Source organism: Eulemur rufifrons, chromosome 23 (assembly GCF_041146395.1).
Source record: "Eulemur rufifrons isolate Redbay chromosome 23, OSU_ERuf_1, whole genome shotgun sequence".
Lineage (NCBI taxonomy): Eukaryota > Metazoa > Chordata > Mammalia > Primates > Lemuridae > Eulemur > Eulemur rufifrons.
In genome coordinates, this window is record NC_091005.1 from 4,307,640 (window position 1) to 4,319,542 (window position 11,903).

The window sequence follows — 11,903 nt, forward strand, 5'->3', positions numbered from 1 at the left end:
TATCATCACACACCCATTTTACAGATGAGGAGAGTGAGGTTCATAAAATTGCTCTTGGTCACACAAGCAGGAACAGGTGGAAGAGGGACTGGGACTCAGGCTCTCGATAACGATCCAGCCGCAGCATCTGCTGGTGACCACTCCCCACACTGCCTGTTGTGAGGAGGTGGGATGTTCAGAGAGTGGCTATGGGGGCTTGTGAGGCTCAGAGAGTGTGGCTTCTCTGGAGCATCAGGGGCAGAAGCCACATTGCTAAGGATTAATGAAGTCACAAGTGGGCAGAGAGGAAATGTCGTGGGAAGTGTAGACCACACATTGGAGAAGTTGGGTCATGAATGAAAGGAGAAATAGGAGGGGCCGCACATGGGGGTGTGGAGGTCAAGGACAGGTCTTTCCGGAGTGGAGAGACAGGCTCCTGCTGTCAGCGAGGGGAAGAGGTCAGGGGAGGAGGAGAGTGAAGAGCCAGGAGGTGGGGGTGGCTCCTCTGGGACAAAGAAGGATCAAGATAGAAGCCACAGCTGCAGCAATTCAGGTTTGGCAGAAAATGGCCACAACCCAGAAAGTTGTAAACTAGGTAGAAAAAGTGTTAGAGTGCCCTTTGTTAGGTCCCCCTGCCTCATCTGGGACAGAAGAATCAGGTGTGTCTCATGAACTGGTAGGACACTCAAGCGATTAAAAACAATTTTTTTCTAGGGTGAAGGAGCCCCTGCATGTAAGCTGGGCCAATGCTGTAGTTCAGAAATTTGTAAGTGACCATCCATCTATCCATGCATTTGTGCATGCATCCATTCATTATCCATCAGCCTATTCACCCATCCTTCCATCTGTCCATCCACACATCCATCCTCCCGCCCCTCCTCCCACCCATCATCCATCCATCCATCCACCCATCCATCCATCCACCCATCTATCCATCCACACACCTACACATCCACACATTCACCCATCCATCCATCCATCATCCACTCAACCTCCCATCCATCCATCCCTATATCCATCCATCATCCATCCACACATCCATCCATCCACACATCCACTCATTTACTCATTTACCCATTCAACATCCATTCACCCAACCAGCCATCCACTCACCTCTTCATCCATTTGATAAACATATTTTGTTGAGCACCTACTGAGTGGTAAGTCTTGGAGGGACAAGTTGGAACACAAAAGAGATCCTTGTTTTCAAGGATTTCACGGTCTTTGGTATGAGTCTAGCAATCACGATACAATGGAAAGACAGCCATGATGGGGGACGTCAATGACCTCTGCGGACACAGAGGAAGGTGGGGATTGGAGGAAGGAAGTGATTTCAAGCTGTGCTCTGAAAGAGGGTAGGAGTGAAAGGGAGTGGGATGGGGCAGTGGGGAGAGTGTTCTAGTCGAGGGAACAGGCTGTACCAGGGCTTGGGAGTCAGTGAGAGCATGCATTTTCAAGGAACCGAGAGAAGGTCCACGTGGCTGGGACAAATTGGTGTGGCGGGTGGTGGGGCTGGAGGAAAGAGCTGAAAGGAGAAGTAAACAGGAATCTGGCCTTCAACCTGAGGGGCAGCAGGAGGCGTTGAAAGATTTTGAGCGGGGAGAGCCTTGCTCAGACCTGTGTTATGGAAAGATCGCTGAGCTGTAGCAAGGAACCAGGACAGAAGCAGGCGAGCCTGGAAGCCGGAACGTGGGTGCAGAGCCATGGTCCCCAGAGACATGGAGGGAGAAGGAGGAGGATTCAAGGCACAGCGAGGTGACCGACTCAGCAGGTCTTGCTGAGGGACCGAATGTGGCCGGTGAGGGAGAGTCTGGGGGCAGGGAAGGCCCCTGGGTTTCTGACTCGAGGAACCAAATGGACTGACAATATGTCGGGAATGCCAGGCTCATCAATGACCACACCAGGCCCTTGGGACAGGGGGAGTGGCCATATTTTGGGATCAGGCTGGGAATACCATTTGGGACCCTCCCATCTCAGCCAGGCTGGCCAGGATCCCTAGATCTTGCCCCCGTGGGCAGGGCAGGGCAGGGCAGGTCGGACCCAGCTTCAGTTGTCACAGGACGCAGATGACAGGATAAAGTGCTCAGTCCTCACTGAGATGCTCTGGGAGACCCTGGGCAAGTCACTGCCCATCCTGGAGCCTCGGCTGATGCTGGCGTGACCTGGGATGACACCTCTGCCCAGCCTTCCCCTCCTGGTGACAACCGTTAAGTGCAATTGAAGCTGACGAAGAGCTCCCACCCCAGCAACCAGGCCCCTGCTCTGTGACTGACGGCAGCCCTGCTTCCATCCCATCCCCGGGACAGGCTTCCCCGATGCCAGGGTAGAGCCTGCAGTTTGCCCGCGGTTGGGGTGGGATGGGCCTCCCTCTCTTTGAGGAGGAAGGACCCAGAATCTGGCTGGTCCAGCCACTTCCGGCCACAGCAGGTGGGGGTGTTGATGCCCTCCAGCTGGTTTTACCCCAGGGGCCCCTGCATGGCAGCAGCCTTGGGGGCTGGCGGGGGGAGGGGCAGGTGCACAAGCCGCCAGTCTGGCCGGCGGGCATTAGTCAGAGGGGGTGACACAGGCAGTCGCTTCCTCCCACTCAGATCCAATTCCCCTTTTGAGCTTTTCTGGGGTCTGGCCTGCTTCTCTGCCATGGCCCTGCCGTTCCTCCAGCCACATCACCCTCTCCTCCGCTGCCACCTCCTCCAGGGAGCACTCCTGATTGCCCTGAGGGACCTCCAGGTCCCAGAGTCCTCGCAGTACCATAAAGCTCTCCCAGGGACCTTCTCACAGGTGCAGACTCCAGGACATTTTGTCTGGAAGGTCCCTTGGAATCCATTTCATAGCCCAGGAGAACTGAGGAGGAATAAATTCGGTTAATCCCTGGCGGGGAAACCACCTCGAAAATGTCCCTGTTCTCCACTGCCGCCCAAATACGGCTGAGAGGCACGCCAGGCCCTGCATGGCGGTCCCACCTGCCCTTCCTTCCGTCCTGTGTTTATGGGGTCAAGCGTCACCAAAGGTCCACTGTGTGCCAGCACCACGCTTGGCACTGCGCAGAGCAGACACAGCCTGTCCTCACGCAGGTCCCTCTCTCCGCCTTGCGGCCAGGCCATTTATTTATCTCTGCACATTCCCCCTCCACCCCGTGCCCAAGCAGTGCCCTCATGTGAAATGCCCGGGTGTGAATCCCATGTACGAGGCCTGGCCCTGGCTGCCTCCTCCAGGCAGCCTTCCAAGGTCTTCCCTGGGAGGGGCCAGGCCTTGTTCCCCAATCCCCACCCCACTGTGAACCCTCAAGGGCAGGGGCTGCATCTGGCTTCTGCCTGCCCCACGGTGCCTGGCACAGCCCTGCGGGACACGGACGGGCCGCTCAATTTGCTTCTCTGCTCGCCTTCCCAGCCAGGCAGCCCTCCCAGCCCAGAACCCACTGCTGCTGCTGAGACCTGTTCCCTAGAACCCGCAGGGGAATTTCGGTCCTTCTGGAGAAAAGTTCTGAGTCTGTGGCAGAACAAAGAGGACACAAAACCCACGGAAGGACTTTCCCCAGGAGGGGGGCGGGGGCCGCTTCACCATCAGCCAAGTTGCTAAACAACCACAGAAAAGCGTTCGGTGGGCTCTGTGACAGGTGGAAAAGTCACAAATGGATGAGCAGAAGCCACTGGGCAGAGGTCACGGAGAGCATCGAGGGTGACTGGCAGAGACAAGCTCCCCCCTGCCCCCTCCTAGGGCCCGGGTCCTCCCAGGCACCTCTGGGCCAGGTCCTGTTCCTAGGGTGGAGCTTCCTCCTCCATGCACCCCTTCCCCACTGGCCTGGCCTCCTCTGAAGGGGGACCCCGTTGGGCGCTCCCCGCCTTCTTTGGGAAGCTGGCACCAAGCATGTGCACGGCCCTGCCCACTCCCCTGCTCTGCAAATGGAAGCCCCGGGGACAGCAGGAGCAGCTGGGGGCAAAGAACCCCTCTGGGCTGTGGCTGGAGGTGGGGACAAGGTTAGGGTCTCTGGCAGCTGATGCAACCCCGAGAAGCAGAGAAATGCTGGTGCAAGGCCACCGAGGGATGGCCCCGTCTTTCTGAGATCTGCTGTGTTGGCGGGGCTCCCTGGGACAGCCCGGCCTTCCCTCTGCAGGAGACGCAGGCGAGGCCCAGAGGGGGCCTGCGAGCCCCGCACGCACCTGCAGCACGTCGCGGATGGAGGCGGGAGCACTGTCACTCTGAGCTGCCACAATCAAAGTCCAGGTGACGCCCTGCTGCGGTGCTGCCCACCTGGAGGCAAGCATGGGACGCCTCGGCCCCAGGGGAGCCCTCATGGGACGAGTGGCAATTTTCCCTGGTGGCCAGGACACTGATAGGCAGGCAGTGACGCTGTGGCCTGCGGCTGGGCAGGAAGCCTCACACGGGGCTCATGGAGAGTCCGCTCAGAGCCGGTCTCAGGCCAGACCCTGACCAGGTGTCCTCTGCAGGCTTGGGGACACAGCTCTGCTGGCCGTGAGCAGCATCGTCTCTTACTCATCCTTTCTGTCCTGCATCCTGGGGTAAGGCGCTCTGTTTGGGGGAATCTGTATTCCCAAGCTATTCATACTGGGATTAAATAGTAATTAAAGTCCCACTGGGCTCTGGCCTTCTGGGGTCAGGGCCCAGCCTGGGGAAGGACGTGGACCCAAAGTTGCCCTGGGCCCAGCCTTTCTGAGTCAGGTGAAGCTTGGACCTCCGTGCAGAGCGACAGCTGTGTGCATGTGCACAGCACAGGCCGACTCCTCCCCGACGGCGTTCCCAGCGCCCGGAAGCTTCCCCAGCCACGCGGTGAGGAGCCCAGCCGGGCCCCTGCCTGGCCGTCCACCCTGCTCTGTCCCCCGCAGGGCACCAGGCATGAAGGGAGCTCACCAGCCTCAGAAATAGTGCCGGCAGATTCCCCAGCCGACAGGGCCAAAAACAGGGCGTCGCGCAGGAATAAGAAACAAGACAATAGAGGAGAAAGAGTGGGGTCATGGCACTCAAGGCTTTGCAAACCCAGAGTCCCGAGAGTAATTCCTCACTCGTATTCATTCATTCTAAATCATACAGGCAAACAATGCTCTGTAGATATCCCACAGGCAAACAAGTTCTAAAGATTTCCATAAAGATTACAATAACAGGTACACATCATTCAGGTAAGCTTTAAGGATCACTGATAAAGATTAAGATATCCAGATGCACATTAACCTCAGCAAAGCTATTTCTAGCCTAAGACAAATAAGAACATAAATCTTTTTTTTTTTTTTGAGGCAGAGTCCCTCTTTGTCACCCTGGCTATAGTGCCGTGGCGTCAGCCTAGCTCACAGCAACCTCAAACTCCTGGGCTCAAGCGATCCTCCTGCCTCAGCCTCCCGAGTAGCTGGGACTACAAGCATGCGCCACCATGCCCGGCTAATTTTTTCTATATATATTTTTAGCTCTCCATATAATTTCTTTCTATTTTTAGTAGAGATGGGGTCTCGCTCTTGCTCAGGCTGGTCTCGAACTCCTGAGCTCGAGCGATCCACCTGCCTCGGCCTCCCAGAGTGCTAGGATTACAGGCGTGAGCCACCGAGCCCCGCCAAGAACGTAAATCTTGGGATTGTGGCCAGGCCAGTTTTCCAGAAGGCTGGATGTTCCTCATTGCAGCCCTGGAGCAGTTTTCCGCCCCCAGGAGAGAGACTGTTTTCAGTTCCTCCTGCGCTTGGAATGTCCTTACCATTTGGAAAACAGCCGCACCTAAGCAGACTGTCGTGTTCGCAGAGGTTTCTATGCCAGCGGTCTCCCCAGGTCACCCCAGCATTTCTAAGCCACCCCAACCAGCAGGGGGTGAACACAGTTGAGGATGAAGGCTTTTCAATTCTACCAATAGAGGAACCAAGAAATGTCCCCTCGAAAGGAGAAGTACGTCATTGCCGTGGCCCCCGGACACATGTACCCCCACCTCTGTCCTCAGTTGAGCATCCATTCTTTGGAAATCCACAAACATTCCAAGACTGGACTTCTGAATCATCTCAAATTCTTCGAATTGCACTGGCCTACGGAAGGATGTGAGGGAGGTGACAGGAGGCGGGCCAGGACCCCCAAAGAGGATAAAAAGGTCACCGCCACACTGGGCTCTCAGCCTGGTGTCCCCTGAGCAGAGACGGCCTCCGGAGGCTTCCGGCACCATGGCCCCCCTGCAGACGCTGCTCCTGGCCGCCCTCCTCCTGGGGGCTTCCCTGCAGCACGTCCACGCAGGTGAGCGCAGGGGACAGACCCCCAGGGCACCGGGAGGGCAGGAGGTGGGTCACGGAACCACAGCAGCGACACACGCGTATTCGTGTGTTATTTACACCCCACCGACTCCCGCAAAGGATGTGAGGGGCCAGCGGTGAGAGGACTTTGAGGGAAGCAATGAAAAGAGAAGGACGAGGACGATGCTGCTGCCGCCCCAGCACCTGCGGGTGAGATTGCTCAGTGAGGACGACGTGTGGCCCATCTCGGACTCCGGCGGCTGCGGCGATGGCTGTGGTCGTGGTTTTATGGCAGAAAAGGGACAGTTCTCAAAACCATTTGTTAGCTTCTGTTTTATTCACGGGTTTTATGTATAACGAGGGACTCAGCATAAAGACGGGAGGTCTGGTCCCAAGAGCACGTGGGGAAAGAAGTTTGCGTATCAGGCTGGGAGAGGAAGGCTGCGACACGGTTGCTAGATGCAGACACGCGAGGGTGCACAGGGGGCTCCCGCAGACACGGGCAGGCGTGCACTCGCGGGCACACACACAGGACCCCAGCGTACACAGAGATGTCACACACACGCGTGCACACCAACATGGAGACACATACACACACACAATGAAACACACAGGCCCCACAGACCCACCCACAATACACACAGATGGGCACAGTGGGCACACGCAGTCACCACACACAGATGTCCACACACACACACACACACACACACGCAGACACTCAGCAACGCCCTCCCCCGCCTTCTCTCTGCAGCCCGAGGGACCAACGTGGGCCGGGAGTGCTGCCTGGAGTACTTCAGGGGGGCGATTCCTGTCCGCAAGCTGGTGGACTGGTACAGGACCTCAGCGGAGTGTACCAGGGACGCCATCGTGTAAGTCCCAGGCCTGCAGGGTGGCGCATGGGACCAGGCAGACCCTGGAGCTCCCAGGACGGTCCCAGGGAAGAGGGGAGGAGAGAGCCTGGCCCTCCCCGTGACCACCGGCCGGCTCCTCAGGGGCAGGCTCTGCACCCTACGCTGTGGGACCCCAACATCTTCATTGGCTTGTGGCGAAACCAGGCCTTGAGAGGGATGAGGACCCCAGGTCCCACAGCCAGTCAGCCGGGAGGTGATCACGTCCTCTGGCCCGGGCCTTCCCACAGCCTCTGCGTCCCGCGCTCTGGGTGGTCTGGGGCACAGGCAGTCTGAGGGGTGGGCACAAGGTCCTGCGGCCCTGGCCCCCTGGGAGGGTCAGGATCACTGAGGTCAGAGGCTGCTGTCCCAGATCTGCCACCGATGCCCTGTGTGACTTCAGGCAAGTTCCTGGTCGGTGCAGGGCGGGGCCGGTGCTCTGGAAGGTCCTTCCTGTCCTGACTGTCCCCGATGGGTCTCTCCCTCGGTGCAGGCTGGTGACCGTCCAGGGCAGGTCCATCTGTTCGGACCCTGGCGAGGCGAGGGTGACGAAGGCCGTTAGACACCTGCAAAAACTCATGAAGTCACGCGGCTCCATCACCCAGGAGTCCTGATTTTCTCCCGGGACCATGTAGAGACTTTCGGCGTTGGTTCCAGGACAGAGAGGAGCCACGAGAGAAGTCCTGGTCCCCTTTCTGAATTGGAGCCACGGCCATGAGACGGCCCAGATTAAAGTCTTTCTCCCTCAGTCTGATCAGCGTGTTCTGTCCTCCCGGTGCAGGATGCCCGTCCACTCCGGCCTGTCACACTAGAAGGGACCTCAGAGGTCGTCTGGTCTTGCCCTGTCTAGCTCAGAAAGGGACACTGGGGCTGAGAGGGGCACATGGCTGCCACAGACCACGCCGTAGTGAGGGGAGCCCCTTGCGGGGAGGCCCAGGCAGGGGTGGGGCTGGCGGGGTCCTGGGACAAGCAGGGCAGGGCAGACCAGAGGCTCAGCAGGGCCACCCCGAGGCTGGCTGTCCCGTCTTCCCTTCCACACAGCGCTGGCTGGAGTCCTGGAGAAGGCCCGCCCTATCCCCCCACCTTCTCTGTTCCTGAGGTCTCCCAGTGTCCCCCAAGACCGACCTCTACTCTTGCCCGATGTGGAGCTGAACACATGCTACCCCTCTGCACACTGGATTCTATTCCACAAACGTTTCCAGGACCCCTGCTCGGGCGGAGCTCCCTGGAGGGGTCCTGCAGCCCTCCCATCTCCCCGGCACTCACTACGGTCCCCTGGCTCCCTCTCCCAGCTCAGACTGGGAAGGCTCCCAGGGCTGAGCCTTCCTCCCGCTCCACTGAGTCTCCCCTCCATCCCCTGACTCCCACCTCTCCAGCCCCAGGCAGGTGGGCCCCGTTTGTCCCTCTCCTTCCTTCTGATCTGTAGCTGTGACACCCCACCCTGCCTCAGCCCAAGCCCAGCATGCAGGAAGCCGGCCCTGAGCACAGCCGCCCCCGCAGCCCGGACTTTCTCCACCCCTCGGGTCTCCCCCAGCTCTTAGGGACTGGGGTGCAGCCAGCCCTGGCGCCAGGCAGTTCTCCCACGGTTTCCTGTGTGTCTGTCAGTCCCAACGCCTCCCTTAGACTGGGAGCTCCCAGCCCATGTGCCCAGAAGGACTGGACCGGAGGCTCTGGACCACCCCCCACCCCAGCCCGACCCCTCCGCCCCTCCGCCCAGGCCCTGCTGGAGCCACAGTGTGCAGCGGGGGAGAGTCAGGGTCTCTACACGCTGGTTCTGTCTCACTGCCCCTGTCAGCACCGGGTTCGTGGCTTCTCTGGGACCCAGTCTGGGGTCCTTTTACTCTGAGGTCTCTGTGCCCGGCATTGTTTGGGGGCTGCAGTTAGGGGGGCAACTTTCAGGAGAGGCATTTGCTTCCTTCTGCCCTCGTGTGGCCAGCGTCACGGCAGGGCAGGTGGCAGCCCCCAAGTCCGCTTTCCAGCAGGGGCGGGTAAAACAAGAACAGCAACAGTGAGGAGGCTGGTAGTGGCGATGCTCTGGCTGCCGTGTGACTCCAGGGTCTCCTTGGCCACAAGTGGACGCTTCTCCTGTCCTGATGCTGTGGAGTGTCCCTTGAACAACTGCTTCAACCCTGAGTCCTGGGTAGCCCAGCCTGAGTTCTTTAGGGAAAAATGTCCTCTGGCTCAACAGGGGGGTGGAAGGATGGTCTAAGAAGTGGGGAGGCAAGGGGGAGCCCCTAAACAGCACAGGCCCCCGAGGGCTGGGGCCCGGGCCCCTGCACCCTGCCTGCCAGAGCTGGGAGGACTCTCTGAGTATGTTTAACGCCGTGCACAGCAAACCTTTACTTTTAAAAAGCAAGGCCTTTTTCTTTCCTAGCGCAACCTTACTCAGACGCCATATTGTAAACTCAGATGAGTAGAGCTGCCCTGGAGGCCTGTGGGAGGTGGGGAGTTGCCAGGATGGCTACCACGGCCCCCTGGGCATTTTAAGGAACTGGTGCACAGGGATGGAGGGAGGGAGGAAGAGACGGAGTGAACAGTGAGGAGGGCTGCTGGTCTGACATTGCTCCCGCCACCTGGAGGGTCCTTCCCCTCCTCCACTTCTGAACTCCAGTTTGCCTTCAGAGCTCAGCTTAAACACCGCCGCCAGGAGGTCCTCCCTGGTCTCCTTGGTTGCATCTGATCTCCCGCCCAGTGTCCCCCAGCTCCCAGCTCTCCTTTCATTCTAATCTTGCCCACACTCTGTCCCTGTGACTGTAGCTGCCTGGGCGTTTGATTCACCCAATACACTCACTGGGCAGGTGTTTGGGTCCGGCAACTCAGTGCCTGACTCATTTATACGGGGGCAAAAAGAACTCTGTGCATCGTGGATATTTTATTTACGCATTTCACCAACGGTGCCTGGGTGAATTCCACAAGTGGCACCAGCGGGGAAAGAGAACTTTCCTGAGGAGCCCTAACGTTAATAACAATAGCGGGGCTTGAAGCGCATCTTAAAGCGTGGACATTACAATTGGGTTGTTCTCCGACTTCCCGCCAGAGGGCGCGCCAGCCCCCGCACCAAAGTCCGAGGCTGCTCCGGGAGAGGCGGGACCGGCCCGGCCAGACTGTCCTCGGCGCTGTCCCCAGGGGCTGGGATCGGCCACATCCGCTTGCAGCTGCGCGAGGCCCTGGGGGAGGGGAGTCTGGAGCTGGCCGGCACCGGGCACGCTGCCCGGCGTTCGCTCGGTGAACGGGGAGACGGAAAAAACCGCCGCTGGGACTTTCGGGACCCCTGACTCCAGGAGCCACTCAGGCAGTGCCAAAAGCCCCAGCCGGGGGTATTCCGTGTTTTCTTAAAGGCGGTATTTGTCTATTTGGCATCCATTAATCACAGGGCCAAATTAACGGCCAAAATTGTTTACGCCTCCCCTGCAGTCCAGATTTCGCAGGTGTTTGGAAACCCTAATTACAAACCCCGGAAGCAACCTGAATAGGGACCCGCAGGTGTCTCCTCTCCCACGCGCCACCCCGGTATTTCCCCTGCCCTTAATCACCCAGGGCCAGGTACGGGACATTCCAACTGGCCAGTCCTAAGCTGTTTGCCCTTCCCGTGGAAACCCCATAAAGGCTGTGGCCTGTGCCGCTCCCCTCGCTGACCAAAGCCAGTCCTTCCCCTGGGCCCTGCCCGCCCCGGCATACCCTCCTCTCTGGGGAAATGCAAGCAATGCCTTCTCCTTTCAGTGGCCTTGGCAGCCCTCTGGCCACTCAGCCACCTCCATAAATTCCAATTCCCTGGGTACAGTAAAAATTTGTTATTGATACGTAATAATTGTACATATATACTGAGTATATGTGACATGTTGATACACGCAAGCAGTGTGTAACGATCAAATCAGGGTAATTAGCATATCCATCACCTTGACTGTTTTTCATTTGTTGGGAACATTTCAAAACTTCTCTTCTGGCTGTTTTGAAATATACAATAAATTGTTGTTAACCGTAGTCACCTACTGTGCCACCGAACGCTAGAACTTATTCCGTCTAACTGTATGGACCCATTAACCAAGCTCTCTTCATCCCCCTGGTATCGTGGGATCCAGCAACCCCACCACTGGGTGGCTGTCAAAGCAAAGGAAGGCAGTTTGTCAGACGGATACCTGCACCCCATGTTTACCGCAGGACACGCAACAGCCAAGGCATGCAATCACCGTAAGCGTCCGAGGACAGGCGAAAGGATAAAGACAACGAGACGTGCACACACGATGGAACACTCAGCTGTAGAAAAGAATGAAACCACGTCGTTCGCAGAATCAGGTCACTGTGTTCAGTGAAACAAGCCGGGCAGAGACAGACACACACGGCACGTTCGCACTCATGTGGGGGCTGAAACGGTGCATCTCACAGGTTTGCTTCGACGCAAGGAGTCGGGGACCTGTTTCCAGTTTCCGCTTTGCCACGGACTGGCCGTGGGGCCTTGACACCCGCGCCTCTCCTTCCTGGGCCTGTTTCTTCATGAGGCAGAGAAATTGGACCTTCTGTGACCTGTTTGAGGATGTACCCAGTACGGTTGCCCTTAGGGGACCACAGTCGTAGAAAACCTGAAGTTTCCTCTTAATTGAACCACCAGGACCCGGGTATTCCCCAGCCCCTTCTCCAAAGCCAACGTGCCAACCACAGAAAAGAAATACCCAGAGAAGCAAAGGGACCAGGGCCTTGTTAACAAGTGGCCTTCAAAGCACTTGTTCAGTACTTGCACATGTGTGTTCATGGCGGGATATTCACAAGAGCCAGAGATGGAAACAGTCCAATGTCCACCAACAGCTGAATGGATAAACAGAAGCGGAGT

At 57.9% G+C, this 11,903-nt stretch overlaps 1 protein-coding gene across 1 annotated transcript; it reads left to right on the forward strand.

Moving 5' to 3' along the window:
* Positions 1 to 6,125: 6,125 nt before the first annotated feature.
* Positions 6,126 to 7,692, forward strand: CCL17 (C-C motif chemokine ligand 17). Its single transcript, XM_069456626.1, has 3 exons — positions 6,126 to 6,195; positions 6,943 to 7,060; positions 7,572 to 7,692. Exons 1-3 carry the CDS (start codon positions 6,126 to 6,128, stop codon positions 7,690 to 7,692), a joined length of 309 nt encoding a protein of 102 aa, XP_069312727.1.
* Positions 7,693 to 11,903: the final 4,211 nt, after the last annotated feature.